The 19,443-nt window shown below is 32.8% G+C and overlaps 1 protein-coding gene across 1 annotated transcript in view; it reads left to right on the top strand.

The window, feature by feature from the left end:
• Window positions 1-19,443, top strand: part of gramd1c (GRAM domain containing 1c) — a 59,013-nt gene that overhangs the window by 34,631 nt on the left and 4,939 nt on the right. The window contains exons 13-15 of the mRNA XM_062021873.1: window positions 6,881-7,030; window positions 10,248-10,314; window positions 10,381-10,488. Coding sequence (XP_061877857.1) covers window positions 6,881-7,030; window positions 10,248-10,314; window positions 10,381-10,488 — 325 coding nt within the window. The remainder of the gene's footprint in view (window positions 1-6,880; window positions 7,031-10,247; window positions 10,315-10,380; window positions 10,489-19,443) is intronic.

Here is a 19,443-nt window from a genome sequence, read left to right as displayed (position 1 = left end):
ACTCATAGGGGAAATGCATCCATCATCCAGTTGGATGGATAAATATTCATCCATCTTATTTTGCTGCTTCTTCCTGACCTGATTGCACGTCACAAGACCTGCGCTTTTTTTGTTAATGCTCTTCACTAGTAATTAATGACATCATTAAATATGTTGAATCAATGCACCTGACTAGTAATTAATGACATTATTAAATATGTTGAATCAATGCACCTGACTAGTAATTAATGACATTATTAAATATGTTGAATCAATGCACCTGACTAGTAATTAATGACATTATTAAATATGTTGAATCAATGCACCTGACTAGTAATTCATGACATTATTAAATATGTTGAATCAATGCACCTGACTAGTAATTAATGACATTATTAAATATGTTGAATCAATGCACCTGACTAGTAATTCATGACATTATTAAATATGTTGAATCAATGCACCTGACTAGTAATTAATGACATTATTAAATATGTTGAATCAATGCACCTGACTAGTAATTAATGACATTATTAAATATGTTGAATCAATGCACCTGACTAGTAATTAATGACATTATTAAATATGTTGAATCAATGCACCTGACTAGTAATTAATGACATTATTAAATATGTTGAATCAATGCACCTGACTAGTAATTAATGACATTATTAAATATGTTGAATCAATGCACCTGACTAGTAATTAATGACATTATTAAATATGTTGAATCAATGCACCTGACTAGTAATTAATGACATTATTAAATATGTTGAATCAATGCACCTGACTAGTAATTAATGACATTATTAAATATGTTGAATCAATGCACCTGACTAGTAATTAATGACATTATTAAATATGTTGAATCAATGCACCTGACTAGTAATTAATGACATTATTAAATATGTTGAATCAATGCACCTGACTAGTAATTCATGACATTATTAAATATGTTGAATCAATGCACCTGACTAGTAATTAATGACATTATTAAATATGTTGAATCAATGCACCTGACTAGTAATTAATGGCATTATTAAATATGTTGAATCAATGCACCTGACTAGTAATTAATGACATCATTAAATATGTTGAATCAATGCACCTGACTAGTAATTAATGACATTATTAAATATGTTGAATCAATGCACCTGACTAGTAATTAATGGCATTATTAAATATGTTGAATCAATGCACCTGACTAGTAATTAATGACATTATTAAATATGTTGAATCAATGCACCTGACTAGTAATTAATGACATTATTAAATATGTTGAATCAATGCACCTGACTAGTAATTCATGACATTATTAAATATGTTGAATCAATGCACCTGACTAGTAATTAATGACATTATTAAATATGTTGAATCAATGCACCTGACTAGTAATTCATGACATTATTAAATATGTTGAATCAATGCACCTGACTAGTAATTAATGACATCATTAAATATGTTGAATCAATGCACCTGACTAGTAATTAATGACATTATTAAATATGTTGAATCAATGCACCTGACTAGTAATTAATGACATTATTAAATATGTTGAATCAATGCACCTGACTAGTAATTAATGACATTATTAAATATGTTGAATCAATGCACCTGACTAGTAATTAATGACATTATTAAATATGTTGAATCAATGCACCTGACTAGTAATTAATGACATTATTAAATATGTTGAATCAATGCACCTGACTAGTAATTAATGACATTATTAAATATGTTGAATCAATGCACCTGACTAGTAATTCATGACATTATTAAATATGTTGAATCAATGCACCTGACTAGTAATTAATGACATTATTAAATATGTTGAATCAATGCACCTGACTAGTAATTAATGGCATTATTAAATATGTTGAATCAATGCACCTGACTAGTAATTAATGACATCATTAAATATGTTGAATCAATGCACCTGACTAGTAATTAATGACATTATTAAATATGTTGAATCAATGCACCTGACTAGTAATTCATGACATTATTAAATATGTTGAATCAATGCACCTGACTAGTAATTAATGACATTATTAAATATGTTGAATCAATGCACCTGACTAGTAATTAATGACATTATTAAATATGTTGAATCAATGCACCTGACTAGTAATTCATGACATTATTAAATATGTTGAATCAATGCACCTGACTAGTAATTAATGACATTATTAAATATGTTGAATCAATGCACCTGACTAGTAATTAATGACATTATTAAATATGTTGAATCAATGCACCTGACTAGTAATTAATGACATTATTAAATATGTTGAATCAATGCACCTGACTAGTAATTAATGACATTATTAAATATGTTGAATCAATGCACCTGACTAGTAATTAATGACATTATTAAATATGTTGAATCAATGCACCTGACTAGTAATTAATGACATTATTAAATATGTTGAATCAATGCACCTGACTAGTAATTAATGACATTATTAAATATGTTGAATCAATGCACCTGACTAGTAATTAATGACATTATTAAATATGTTGAATCAATGCACCTGACTAGTAATTAATGACATTATTAAATATGTTGAATCAATGCACCTGACTAGTAATTAATGACATTATTAAATATGTTGAATCAATGCACCTGACTAGTAATTCATGACATTATTAAATATGTTGAATCAATGCACCTGACTAGTAATTAATGACATTATTAAATATGTTGAATCAATGCACCTGACTAGTAATTAATGGCATTATTAAATATGTTGAATCAATGCACCTGACTAGTAATTAATGACATCATTAAATATGTTGAATCAATGCACCTGACTAGTAATTAATGACATTATTAAATATGTTGAATCAATGCACCTGACTAGTAATTAATGGCATTATTAAATATGTTGAATCAATGCACCTGACTAGTAATTAATGACATCATTAAATATGTTGAATCAATGCACCTGACTAGTAATTAATGACATTATTAAATATGTTGAATCAATGCACCTGACTAGTAATTCATGACATTATTAAATATGTTGAATCAATGCACCTGACTAGTAATTAATGACATTATTAAATATGTTGAATCAATGCACCTGACTAGTAATTAATGACATTATTAAATATGTTGAATCAATGCACCTGACTAGTAATTAATGACATTATTAAATATGTTGAATCAATGCACCTGACTAGTAATTAATGACATTATTAAATATGTTGAATCAATGCACCTGACTAGTAATTAATGACATTATTAAATATGTTGAATCAATGCACCTGACTAGTAATTAATGACATTATTAAATATGTTGAATCAATGCACCTGACTAGTAATTAATGACATTATTAAATATGTTGAATCAATGCACCTGACTAGTAATTAATGACATTATTAAATATGTTGAATCAATGCACCTGACTAGTAATTAATGACATTATTAAATATGTTGAATCAATGCACCTGACTAGTAATTAATGACATTATTAAATATGTTGAATCAATGCACCTGACTAGTAATTCATGACATTATTAAATATGTTGAATCAATGCACCTGACTAGTAATTAATGACATTATTAAATATGTTGAATCAATGCACCTGACTAGTAATTAATGGCATTATTAAATATGTTGAATCAATGCACCTGACTAGTAATTAATGACATCATTAAATATGTTGAATCAATGCACCTGACTAGTAATTAATGACATTATTAAATATGTTGAATCAATGCACCTGACTAGTAATTCATGACATTATTAAATATGTTGAATCAATGCACCTGACTAGTAATTAATGACATTATTAAATATGTTGAATCAATGCACCTGACTAGTAATTAATGACATTATTAAATATGTTGAATCAATGCACCTGACTAGTAATTAATGACATTATTAAATATGTTGAATCAATGCACCTGACTAGTAATTAATGACATTATTAAATATGTTGAATCAATGCACCTGACTAGTAATTAATGACATTATTAAATATGTTGAATCAATGCACCTGACTAGTAATTAATGACATTATTAAATATGTTGAATCAATGCACCTGACTAGTAATTAATGACATCATTAAATATGTTGAATCAATGCACCTGACTAGTAATTCATGACATTATTAAATATGTTGAATCAATGCACCTGACTAGTAATTAATGACATTATTAAATATGTTGAATCAATGCACCTGACTAGTAATTAATGACATCATTAAATATGTTGAATCAATGCACCTGACTAGTAATTAATGACATTATTAAATATGTTGAATCAATGCACCTGACTAGTAATTAATGACATTATTAAATATGTTGAATCAATGCAGCTGACTAGTAATTAATGACATTATTAAATATGTTGAATCAATGCACCTGACTAGTAATTAATGACATTATTAAATATGTTTAATCAATGCACCTGACTAGTAATTAATGGCATTATTAAATATGTTGAATCAATGCACCTGACTAGTAATTAATGACATTATTAAATATGTTGAATCAATGCACCTGACTAGTAATTAATGACATTATTAAATATGTTGAATCAATGCACCTGACTAGTAATTAATGACATTATTAAATATGTTGAATCAATGCACCTGACTAGTAATTAATGACATTATTAAATATGTTGAATCAATGCACCTGACTAGTAATTAATGACATTATTAAATATGTTGAATCAATGCACCTGACTAGTAATTAATGACATTATTAAATATGTTGAATCAATGCACCTGACTAGTAATTAATGACATTATTAAATATGTTGAATCAATGCACCTGACTAGTAATTAATGGCATTATTAAATATGTTGAATCAATGCACCTGACTAGTAATTAATGACATTATTAAATATGTTGAATCAATGCACCTGACTAGTAATTAATGACATTATTAAATATGTTGAATCAATGCACCTGACTAGTAATTAATGACATTATTAAATATGTTAAATCAATGCACCTGACTAGTAATTAATGACATTATTAAATATGTTGAATCAATGCACCTGACTAGTAATTAATGACATTATTAAATATGTTGAATCAATGCACCTGACTAGTAATTAATGACATTATTAAATATGTTGAATCAATGCACCTGACTAGTAATTAATGACATTATTAAATATGTTGAATCAATGCACCTGACTAGTAATTCATGACATTATTAAATATGTTGAATCAATGCACCTGACTAGTAATTAATGACATTATTAAATATGTTGAATCAATGCACCTGACTAGTAATTCATGACATTATTAAATATGTTGAATCAATGCACCTGACTAGTAATTAATGACATTATTAAATATGTTGAATCAATGCACCTGACTAGTAATTAATGACATCATTAAATATGTTGAATCAATGCACCTGACTAGTAATTCATGACATTATTAAATATGTTGAATCAATGCACCTGACTAGTAATTAATGACATTATTAAATATGTTGAATCAATGCACCTGACTAGTAATTAATGACATTATTAAATATGTTGAATCAATGCAGCTGACTAGTAATTAATGACATTATTAAATATGTTGAATCAATGCACCTGACTAGTAATTAATGACATTATTAAATATGTTTAATCAATGCACCTGACTAGTAATTAATGGCATTATTAAATATGTTGAATCAATGCACCTGACTAGTAATTAATGACATTATTAAATATGTTGAATCAATGCACCTGACTAGTAATTAATGGCATTATTAAATATGTTGAATCAATGCACCTGACTAGTAATTAATGACATTATTAAATATGTTGAATCAATGCACCTGACTAGTAATTAATGACATTATTAAATATGTTGAATCAATGCACCTGACTAGTAATTAATGACATTATTAAATATGTTAAATCAATGCACCTGACTAGTAATTAATGACATTATTAAATATGTTTAATCAATGCACCTGACTAGTAATTCATGACATTATTAAATATGTTTAATCAATGCACCTGACTAGTAATTAATGACATTATTAAATATGTTGAATCAATGCACCTGACTAGTAATTAATGACATTATTAAATATGTTGAATCAATGCACCTGACTAGTAATTAATGACATTATTAAATATGTTGAATCAATGCACCTGACTAGTAATTAATGGCATTATTAAATATGTTGAATCAATGCACCTGACTAGTAATTAATGACATTATTAAATATGTTGAATCAATGCACCTGACTAGTAATTAATGACATTATTAAATATGTTGAATCAATGCACCTGACTAGTAATTAATGACATTATTAAATATGTTAAATCAATGCACCTGACTAGTAATTAATGACATTATTAAATATGTTTAATCAATGCACCTGACTAGTAATTCATGACATTATTAAATATGTTTAATCAATGCACCTGACTAGTAATTAATGACATTATTAAATATGTTGAATCAATGCACCTGACTAGTAATTAATGACATTATTAAATATGTTGAATCAATGCACCTGACTAGTAATTAATGACATTATTAAATATGTTGAATCAATGCACCTGACTAGTAATTAATGACATTATTAAATATGTTGAATCAATGCACCTGACTAGTAATTAATGACATTATTAAATATGTTGAATCAATGCACCTGACTAGTAATTAATGACATTATTAAATATGTTGAATCAATGCACCTGACTAGTAATTCATGACATTATTAAATATGTTGAATCAATGCACCTGACTAGTAATTAATGACATCATTAAATATGTTTAATCAATGCACCTGACTAGTAATTAATGACATGAAGGAGAATGTCATGAATTACTAGTCAGGTGCATTGATAAACATATTTAATAATGTCATGAATTACTAGTCAGGTGCATTGATAAACACTAATAATGAAGTGTGCTTGTACAGAGACTGAACTTCTGGAGGAGGAGAATGTCATCACTCAGGGAGGCGGAGACTCCGGGAAGGTGGGCGGGCTGCTGCGGCGAAGGAGGCGGACCCTCAGCCGGACCTTGCTGCAACACATGAAGCCCAACAAACCTGACCAGCACAGTGATGGTAACTTATTATTATCATTGTACATCTCTATGTATAGTTATTATTAATACTGTAGTATTGTACATGTATATGTATAGTTATTATTAATACTGTAGTATTGTACATGTATATGTATAGTTATTAATAATAGTGATATTATTGTACTTGTGTACATATAGTTATTAATAATAGTGTTCAATACTGATATTATTGTACATGTGTATGTATAGTTATTAATAATAGTGTTCAATACTGCTATTATTGTACATGTGTACGTATAGTTATTAATAATAGTGTTCAATACTGATATTATTGTACATGTGTATGTATTGTTATTAATAATAGTGTTCAATACTGATATTATTGTACATGTGTATGTATAGTTATTAATAATAGTGTTCAATACTGATATTATTGTACATGTGTATGTATTGTTATTAATAATAATGCCTAATACTGATATTATTGAACATGTGTATGTATAGTTATTAATAATAGTGTTCAATACTGCTATTATTGTACATGTGTACGTATAGTTATTAATAATAGTGTTCAATACTGATATTATTGTACATGTGTATGTATTGTTATTAATAATAGTGCCTAATACTGATATTATTGAACATGTGTATGTATAGTTATTAATAATAGTGTTCAATACTGCTATTATTGTACATGTGTACGTATAGTTATTAATAATAGTGTTCAATACTGATATTATTGTACATGTGTATGTATAGTTATTAATAATAGTGCCTAATACTGATATTATTGAACATGTGTATGTATAGTTATTAATAATAGTGTTCAATACTGATATTATTGTACATGTGTATGTATTGTTATTAATAATAGTGATATTATTGTACATGTGTATGTATAGTTATTAATAATAGTGCCTAATACTGATATTATTGAACATGTGTATGTATTGTTATTAATAATAGTGCTTAATACTGATATTATTGTACATGTGTATGTATAGTTATTAATAATAGTGCTTAATACTGATATTATTGTACATGTGTATGTATTGTTATTAATAATAGTGCTTAATACTGATATTATTGTACATGTGTATGTATAGTTATTAATAAGAATGCCTAATACTGATTTTATTGAACTGTGTATGTATAGTTACTAATAATACTGATATTATTGTACATGTGTATGTATAGTTATTAATAATACTGATATTATTGTACATGTGTATGTATTGTTATTAATAATAGTGCTTAGTACTGATATTATTGAACATGTGTATGTATAGTTATTAATAAGAGGGCCTAATACTGATATTATTGTACATGTGTATGTATAGTTATTAATAATAGTGCTTAATACTGATATTATTGAACATGTGTATGTATAGTTATTAATAATAGTGCTTAATACTGATATTATTGAACATGTGTATGTATAGTTATTAATAATACTGATATTATTGTACATGTGTATGTATAGTTATTAATAATAGTGCTTAATACTGATATTATTGTACATGTGTATGTATAGTTATTAGTAATAGTGCTTAATACTGATATTATTGAACATGTGTATGTATAGTTATTAATAATAGTGCTTAATACTGATATTATTGTACATGTGTATGTATAGTTATTAATAATAGTGCTTAATACTGATATTATTGAACATGTGTATGTATTGTTATTAATAATAGTGCTTAATACTGATATTATTGAACATGTGTATGTATAGTTATTAATAATACTGATATTATTGAACATGTGTATGTATTGTTATTAATAATAGTGCTTAATACTGATATTATTGAACATGTGTATGTATAGTTATTAATAATACTGATATTATTGAACATGTGTATGTATTGTTATTAATAATAGTGCTTAATACTGATATTATTGTACATGTGTATGTATAGTTATTAATAATACTGATATTGAACATGTGTATGTATTGTTATTAATAATAGTGCTTAATACTGATATTATTGTACATGTGTATGTATAGTTATTAATAATACTGATATTGAACATGTGTATGTATTGTTATTAATAATAGTGCTTAATACTGATATTATTGTACATGTGTGTGTATAGTTATTAATAATAGTGATAATGTACATGTGTATGTATAGTTATTAATAATAGTAATATTATTGAACATGTGTGTGTATGGTTATTAATAATAGTGCTTATATAGCTTATTATTATTGTGCTTGAAGTTATCATGATTCATATTTTCCTACTTTGAATGATGCAAACGTGTGATGTTACGACAACACACTTCAGACAACACACAATTGTGTGAGTGTCCGGTTGTAGCAACTCCAAGTGTGAGTGTTGTTCATGTGTTGTGTTGTGTGTCAGGTTGTAGCAACTCCAAGTGTGAGTGTTGTTCATGTGTTGTGTTGTGTTGTGTGTCAGGTTGTAGCAACTCCAAGTGTGAGTGTTGTTCATGTGTTGTGTTGTGTGTGAGGTTGTAACAACTCCAAGTGTGAGTGTTGTTCATGTGTTGTGTTGTGTGTGAGGTTGTAACAACTCCAAGTGTGAGTGTTGTTCATGTGTTGTGTTGTGTGTGAGGTTGTAGCAACTCCAAGTGTGAGTGTTGTTCATGTGTTGTGTTGTGTGTGAGGTTGTAACAACTCCAAGTGTGAGTGTTGTTCATGTGTTGTGTTGTGTGTGAGGTTGTAACAACTCCAAGTGTGAGTGTTGTTCATGTGTTGTGTTGTGTGTGAGGTTGTAACAACTCCAAGTGTGAGTGTTGTTCATGTGTTGTGTTGTGTGTGAGGTTGTAACAACTCCAAGTGTGAGTGTTGTTCATGTGTTGTGTTGTGTGTGAGGTTGTAGCAACTCCAAGTGTGAGTGTTGTTCATGTGTTGTGTTGTGTGTGAGGTTGTAACAACTCCAAGTGTGAGTGTTGTTCATGTGTTGTGTTGTGTGTGAGGTTGTAGCAACTCCAAGTGTGAGTGTTGTTGATGCATAGTGTTGTGTTGTGTTGTGTGTCAGGTTGTAGCAACTCCAAGTGTGAGTGTTGTTGATGCATTGTGTTGTGTTGTGTTGTGTGTCAGGTTGTAGCAACTCCAAGTGTGAGTGTTGTTGATGCATTGTGTTGTGTTGTGTTGTGTGTCAGGTTGTAGCAACTCCAAGTGTGAGTGTTGTTGATGCATTGTGTTGTGTTGTGTTGTGTGTCAGGTTGTAGCAACTCCAAGTGTGAGTGTTGTTGATGCATTGTGTTGTGTTGTGTTGTGTGTCAGGCGGCGTGCAGACCAGCAACCCTGCAAGATGGAACCTGCCCAGCATGGTGGCTGCCATGAGTGTCATGTAAGACGTGATTGTGTTGAAGTCGCACAAGGTTTGACACAATACAAGTCATGTGTGTGTTTGCAGTTTGCTGATTGTGACTCTGCTCAACGTGGCTTTGTTCTACAAGTTGTGGGCCATGGAGGACGTCGCACAACGCATCTACCTGACCACTAAACATCGCCTGAGGGACAGGTGTGTCTCTTACCTGCATGCACCACCACCTTCTTTGTGCACTCACCTCTCAAAATACTACACCCTTACCATATTGTTGTGCTATTAAAGTCAACACAACATGATATTATTGTGCTATTAAAGTCAACACAATATGATATTATTGTGCTATTAAAGTCAACACAATATGATATTATTGTGCTATTAAAGTCAACACAATATGATATTATTGTGCTATTAAAGTCAACACAATATGATATTATTGTGCTATTAAAGTCAACACAATATGATATTATTGTGCTATTAAAGTCAACACAATATGATATTATTGTGGTATTAAAGTCAACACAATATGATATTGTGCTATTAAAGTCAACACAATATGATATTATTGTGCTATTAAAGTCAACACAACATGATATTATTGTGCTATTAAAGTCAACACAATATGATATTATTGTGGTATTAAAGTCAACACAATATGATATTGTGCTATTAAAGTCAACACAATATGATATTATTGTGCTATTAAAGTCAACACAACATGATATTATTGTGCTATTAAAGTCAACACAACATGATATTATTGTGCTATTAAAGTCAACACAACATGATGTTATTGTGGTATTAAAGTCAACACAATATGATATTATTGTGCTATTAAAGTCAACACAACATGATATTATAGTGCTATTAAAGTCAACACAACATGATATTATTGTGCTATTAAAGTCAACACAACATGATATTATTGTGCTATTAAAGTCAACACAACATGATATTATTGTGCTATTAAAGTCAACACAACATGATATTATTGTGGTATTAAAGTCAAAACAATATGATATTATTGTGCTATTAAAGTCAACACAATATGATATTATTGTGGTATTAAAGTCAACACAATATGATATTATTGTGCTATTAAAGTCAACACAATATGATATTATTGTGCTATTAAAGTCAACACAATATGATATTATTGTGGTATTAAAGTCAACACAATATGATATTATTGTGCTATTAAAGTCAACACAATATGATATTATTGTGCTATAAAAGTCAACACAATATTCTTAAGTGCTCCTTATTGTTTATTTAATGGATCCTTATAGTCTGGAGAGTGGCTCAGACGGGTTGAGGCAAAAGTGCCAGACTCACAGGTGACGCCATTATTAAAGTGTCTTTATTGATCCTTGCCTCCTGTCTGACATTATTTATTGATCCTTGCCTCCTGTCTGACATTATTTATTGATCTTTGCCTCCTGTCTGACATTATTTATTGATCCTTGCCTCCTGTCTGACATTATTTATTGATCCTTGCCTCCTGTCTGACATTATTTATTGATCCTTGCCTCCTGTCTGACATTATTTATTGATCCTTGCCTCCTGTCTGACATTATTTATTGATCCTTGCCTCCTGTCTGACATTATTTATTGATCCTTGCCTCCTGTCTGACATTATTTATTGATCCTTGCCTCCTGTCTGACATTATTTATTGATCCTTGCCTCCTGTCTGACATTATTTATTGATCCTTGCCTCCTGTCTGACAGTATTTATTGATCCTTGCCTCCTGTCTGACAGTATTTATTGATCCTTGCCCTCCTGTCTGACATTATTTATTGATCCTTGCCTCCTGTCTTGACATTATTTATTGATCCTTGCCTCCTGTCTGACATTATTTATTGATCCTTGCCTCCTGTCTGACAGTATTTATTGATCCTTGCCTCCTGTCTGACATTATTTATTGATCTTTGCCTCCTGTCTGACATTATTTATTGATCTTTGCCTCCTGTCTGACATTATTTATTGATCCTTGCCTCCTGCCTGACATTATTTATTGATCTTTGCCTCCTGTCTGACATTATTTATTGATCCTTGCCCTCCTGTCTGACATTATTTATTGATCCTTACCTCCTGTCTGACATTATTTATTGATCCTTGCCCTCCTGTCTGACATTATTTATTGATCCTTGTCTCCTGTCTGACATTATTTATTGATCCTTGCCCTCCTGTCTGACATTATTTATTGATCCTTGCCTCCTGTCTGACATTATTTATTGATCCTTGCCTCCTGTCTGACATTATTTATTGATCCTTGCCCTCCTGTCTGACATTATTTATTGATCCTTGCCTCCTGTCTGACATTATTTATTGATCCTTGCCTCCTGTCTGACATTATTTATTGATCCTTGCCTCCTGTCTGACATTATTTATTGATCCTTGCCTCCTGTCTGACATTATTTATTGATCCTTGCCTCCTGTCTGACATTATTTATTGATCCTTGCCTCCTGTCTGACATTATTTATTGATCCTTGCCTCCTGTCTGACATTATTTATTGATCCTTGCCTCCTATCTGACATTATTTATTGATCCTTGCCTCCTGTCTGACATTATTTATTGATCCTTGCCTCCTGTCTGACATTATTTATTGATCCTTGCCTCCTGTCTGACATTATTTATTGATCCTTGCCTCCTGTCTGACATTATTTATTGATCCTTGCCTCCTGTCTGACAGTATTTATTGATCCTTGCCTCCTGTCTGACAGTATTTATTGATCCTTGCCCTCCTGTCTGACATTATTTATTGATCCTTGCCTCCTGTCTTGACATTATTTATTGATCCTTGCCTCCTGTCTGACATTATTTATTGATCCTTGCCTCCTGTCTGACAGTATTTATTGATCCTTGCCTCCTGTCTGACATTATTTATTGATCTTTGCCTCCTGTCTGACATTATTTATTGATCTTTGCCTCCTGTCTGACATTATTTATTGATCCTTGCCTCCTGCCTGACATTATTTATTGATCTTTGCCTCCTGTCTGACATTATTTATTGATCCTTGCCCTCCTGTCTGACATTATTTATTGATCCTTACCTCCTGTCTGACATTATTTATTGATCCTTGCCCTCCTGTCTGACATTATTTATTGATCCTTGTCTCCTGTCTGACATTATTTATTGATCCTTGCCCTCCTGTCTGACATTATTTATTGATCCTTGCCTCCTGTCTGACATTATTTATTGATCCTTGCCTCCTGTCTGACATTATTTATTGATCCTTGCCCTCCTGTCTGACATTATTTATTGATCCTTGCCTCCTGTCTGACATTATTTATTGATCCTTGCCTCCTGTCTGACATTATTTATTGATCCTTGCCTCCTGTCTGACATTATTTATTGATCCTTGCCTCCTGTCTGACATTATTTATTGATCCTTGCCTCCTGTCTGACAGTATTTATTGATCCTTGCCTCCTGTCTGACAGTATTTATTGATCCTTGCCCTCCTGTCTGACATTATTTATTGATCCTTGCCTCCTGTCTTGACATTATTTATTGATCCTTGCCTCCTGTCTGACATTATTTATTGATCCTTGCCTCCTGTCTGACAGTATTTATTGATCCTTGCCTCCTGTCTGACAGTATTTATTGATCCTTGCCTCCTGTCTGACATTATTTATTGATCCTTGCCTCCTGCCTGACATTATTTATTGATCTTTGCCTCCTGTCTGACATTATTTATTGATCCTTGCCTCCTGTCTGACATTATTTATTGATCCTTGCCTCCTGTCTGACATTATTTATTGATCCTTGCCTCCTGTCTGACATTATTTATTGATCCTTGCCTCCTGTCTGACATTATTTATTGATCCTTGCCTCCTGTCTGACATTATTTATTGATCCTTGCCTCCTGTCTGACAGTATTTATTGATCCTTGCCTCCTGTCTGACAGTATTTATTGATCCTTGCCCTCCTGTCTGACATTATTTATTGATCCTTGCCTCCTGTCTTGACATTATTTATTGATCCTTGCCTCCTGTCTGACATTATTTATTGATCCTTGCCTCCTGTCTGACAGTATTTATTGATCCTTGCCTCCTGTCTGACATTATTTATTGATCCTTGCCTCCTGTCTGACATTATTTATTGATCCTTGCCTCCTGCCTGACATTATTTATTGATCTTTGCCTCCTGTCTGACATTATTTATTGATCCTTGCCCTCCTGTCTGACATTATTTATTGATCCTTGCCTCCTGTCTGACATTATTTATTGATCCTTGCCTCCTGTCTGACATTATTTATTGATCCTTGCCTCCTGTCTGACATTATTTATTGATCCTTGCCTCCTGTCTGACAGTATTTATTGATCCTTGCCTCCTGTCTGACAGTATTTATTGATCCTTGCCCTCCTGTCTGACATTATTTATTGATCCTTGCCTCCTGTCTTGACATTATTTATTGATCCTTGCCTCCTGTCTGACATTATTTATTGATCCTTGCCTCCTGTCTGACAGTATTTATTGATCCTTGCCTCCTGTCTGACATTATTTATTGATCTTTGCCTCCTGTCTGACATTATTTATTGATCTTTGCCTCCTGTCTGACATTATTTATTGATCCTTGCCTCCTGCCTGACATTATTTATTGATCTTTGCCTCCTGTCTGACATTATTTATTGATCCTTGCCCTCCTGTCTGACATTATTTATTGATCCTTACCTCCTGTCTGACATTATTTATTGATCCTTGCCCTCCTGTCTGACATTATTTATTGATCCTTGTCTCCTGTCTGACATTATTTATTGATCCTTGCCCTCCTGTCTGACATTATTTATTGATCCTTGCCTCCTGTCTGACATTATTTATTGATCCTTGCCTCCTGTCTGACATTATTTATTGATCCTTGCCCTCCTGTCTGACATTATTTATTGATCCTTGCCTCCTGTCTGACATTATTTATTGATCCTTGCCTCCTGTCTGACATTATTTATTGATCCTTGCCTCCTGTCTGACATTATTTATTGATCCTTGCCTCCTGTCTGACATTATTTATTGATCCTTGCCTCCTGTCTGACAGTATTTATTGATCCTTGCCTCCTGTCTGACAGTATTTATTGATCCTTGCCCTCCTGTCTGACATTATTTATTGATCCTTGCCTCCTGTCTTGACATTATTTATTGATCCTTGCCTCCTGTCTGACATTATTTATTGATCCTTGCCTCCTGTCTGACAGTATTTATTGATCCTTGCCTCCTGTCTGACATTATTTATTGATCTTTGCCTCCTGTCTGACATTATTTATTGATCTTTGCCTCCTGTCTGACATTATTTATTGATCCTTGCCTCCTGCCTGACATTATTTATTGATCTTTGCCTCCTGTCTGACATTATTTATTGATCCTTGCCCTCCTGTCTGACATTATTTATTGATCCTTGCCTCCTGTCTGACATTATTTATTGATCCTTGCCCTCCTGTCTGACATTATTTATTGATCCTTGTCTCCTGTCTGACATTATTTATTGATCCTTGCCCTCCTGTCTGACATTATTTATTGATCCTTGCCTCCTGTCTGACATTATTTATTGATCCTTGCCTCCTGTCTGACATTATTTATTGATCCTTGCCCTCCTGTCTGACATTATTTATTGATCCTTGCCTCCTGTCTGACATTATTTATTGATCCTTGCCTCCTGTCTGACATTATTTATTGATCCTTGCCCTCCTGTCTGACATTATTTATTGATCCTTGCCTCCTGTCTGACATTATTTATTGATCCTTGCCTCCTGTCTGACATTATTTATTGATCCTTGCCTCCTGTCTGACATTATTTATTGATCCTTGCCTCCTGTCTGACATTATTTATTGATCCTTGCCTCCTGTCTGACAGTATTTATTGATCCTTGCCCTCCTGTCTGACATTATTTATTGATCCTTGCCTCCTGTCTGACATTATTTATTGATCCTTGCCTCCTGTCTGACAGTATTTATTGATCCTTGCCTCCTGTCTGACATTATTTATTGATCTTTGCCTCCTGTCTGACATTATTTATTGATCCTTGCCTCCTGTCTGACATTATTTATTGATCCTTGCCTCCTGCCTGACATTATTTATTGATCTTTGCCTCCTGTCTGACATTATTTATTGATCCTTGCCTCCTGTCTGACATTATTTATTGATCCTTGCCCTCCTGTCTGACATTATTTATTGATCCTTGTCTCCTGTCTGACATTATTTATTGATCCTTGCCCTCCTGTCTGACATTATTTATTGATCCTTGCCTCCTGTCTGACATTATTTATTGATCCTTGCCTCCTGTCTGACATTATTTATTGATCCTTGCCTCCTGTCTGACATTATTTATTGATCCTTGCCTCCTGTCTGACATTATTTATTGATCCTTGCCTCCTGTCTGACATTATTTATTGATCCTTGCCTCCTGTCTGACATTATTTATTGATCCTTGCCTCCTGTCTGACATCATTTATTGATCCTTGCCTCCTGTCTGACATTATTTATTGATCCTTGCCTCCTGTCTGACATTATTTATTGATCCTTACCTCCTGTCTGACATTATTTATTGATCCTTGCCTCCTGTCTGACATTATTTATTGATCCTTGCCCTCCTGTCTGACATTATTTATTGATCCTTGCCTCCTGTCTGACATTATTTATTGATCCTTGCCCTCCTGTCTGACATTATTTATTGATCCTTGCCCTCCTGTCTGACATTATTTATTGATCCTTGCCTCCTGTCTGACATTATTTATTGATCCTTGCCCTCCTGTCTGACATTTATTGATCCTTGCCTCCTGTCTGACATTATTTATTGATCCTTGCCCTCCTGTCTGACATTATTTATTGATCCTTGCCCTCCTGTCTGACATTATTTATTGATCCTTGCCCTCCTGTCTGACATTTATTGATCCTTGCCTCCTGTCTGACATTATTTATTGATCCTTGCCTCCTGTCTGACATTATTTATTGATCCTTGCCCTCCTGTCTGACATTATTTATTGATCCTTGCCTCCTGTCTGACATTATTTATTGATCCTTGCCTCCTGTCTGACATTATTTATTGATCCTTGCCTCTTGTCTGACATTATTTATTGATCCTTGCCTCCTGTCTGACATTATTTTTTGATCCTTGTCTCCTGTCTGACATTATTTATTGATCCTTGCCTCCTGTCTGACATTATTTATTGATCCTTGCCTCCTGTCTGACATTATTTATTGATCCTTGCCTCCTGTCTGACATTATTTATTGATCCTTGCCCTCCTGTCTGACATTATTTATTGATCCTTGCCTCCTGTCTGACATTATTTATTGATCCTTGCCTCCTGTCTGACATTTATTGATCCTTGCCTTCCTGTCTGACATTATTTATTGATCCTTGCCTCCTGTCTGACATTATTTATTGATCCTTGCCTCCTGTCTGACATTATTTATTGATCCTTGCCTCCTGTCTGACATTATTTATTGATCCTTGCCTCCTGTCTGACATTATTTATTGATCCTTGCCTCCTGTCTGACATCATTTATTGATCCTTGCCTCCTGTCTGACATTATTTATTGATCCTTGCCTCCTGTCTGACATTATTTATTGATCCTTACCTCCTGTCTGACATTATTTATTGATCCTTGCCTCCTGTCTGACATTATTTATTGATCCTTGCCCTCCTGTCTGACATTATTTATTGATCCTTGCCTCCTGTCTGACATTATTTATTGATCCTTGCCCTCCTGTCTGACATTATTTATTGATCCTTGCCCTCCTGTCTGACATTATTTATTGATCCTTGCCTCCTGTCTGACATTATTTATTGATCCTTGCCCTCCTGTCTGACATTTATTGATCCTTGCCTCCTGTCTGACATTATTTATTGATCCTTGCCCTCCTGTCTGACATTATTTATTGATCCTTGCCCTCCTGTCTGACATTATTTATTGATCCTTGCCCTCCTGTCTGACATTTATTGATCCTTGCCTCCTGTCTGACATTATTTATTGATCCTTGCCTCCTGTCTGACATTATTTATTGATCCTTGCCCTCCTGTCTGACATTATTTATTGATCCTTGCCTCCTGTCTGACATTATTTATTGATCCTTGCCTCCTGTCTGACATTATTTATTGATCCTTGCCTCTTGTCTGACATTATTTATTGATCCTTGCCTCCTGTCTGACATTATTTTTTGATCCTTGTCTCCTGTCTGACATTATTTATTGATCCTTGCCTCCTGTCTGACATTATTTATTGATCCTTGCCTCCTGTCTGACATTATTTATTGATCCTTGCCCTCCTGTCTGACATTATTTATTGATCCTTGCCCTCCTGTCTGACATTATTTATTGATACTTGCCTCCTGTCTGACATTATTTATTGATCCTTGCCTCCTGTCTGACATTTATTGATCCTTGCCTCCTGTCTGACATTATTTATTGATCCTTGCCTCCTGTCTGACATTATTTATTGATCCTTGCCTCCTGTCTGACATTATTTATTGATCCTTGCCTCCTGTCTGACAGTATTTATTGATCCTTGCCCTCCTGTCTGACATTATTTATTGATCCTTGCCTCCTGTCTGACATTATTTATTGATCATTGCCTCCTGTCTGACATTATTTATTGATCTTTGCCTCCTGTCTGACATTATTTATTGATCCTTGCCCTCCTGTCTGACATTATTTATTGATCCTTGCCCTCCTGTCTGACATTATTTATTGATACTTGCCTCCTGTCTGACATTATTTATTGATCCTTGCCCTCCTGTCTGACATTATTTATTGACCCTTGTCTCCTGTCTGACATTATTTATTGATCCTTGCCTCCTGTCTGACATTATTTATTGATCCTTGCCTCCTGTCTGACATTATTTATTGATCTTTGCCTCCTGTCTGACATTATTTATTGATCCTTGCCCTCCTGTCTGACATTATTTATTGATCCTTGCCTCCTGTCTGACATTATTTATTGATCCTTGCCTCCTGTCTGACATTATTTATTGATCCTTGCCTCCTGTCTGACATTATTTATTGATCCTTGCCCTCCTGTCTGACATTATTTATTGATCCTTGCCTCCTGTCTGACATTATTTATTGATCCTTGCCTCCTGTCTGACATTATTTATTGATCCTTGCCCTCCTGTCTGACATTATTTATTGATCCTTGCCTCCTGTCTGACATT

This window comes from Entelurus aequoreus, linkage group LG15 (assembly GCF_033978785.1).
Source record: "Entelurus aequoreus isolate RoL-2023_Sb linkage group LG15, RoL_Eaeq_v1.1, whole genome shotgun sequence".
Lineage (NCBI taxonomy): Eukaryota > Metazoa > Chordata > Actinopteri > Syngnathiformes > Syngnathidae > Entelurus > Entelurus aequoreus.
Note: the sequence above shows the minus strand (reverse complement) of the source record. Positions and strands in the feature narration are given on the sequence as shown.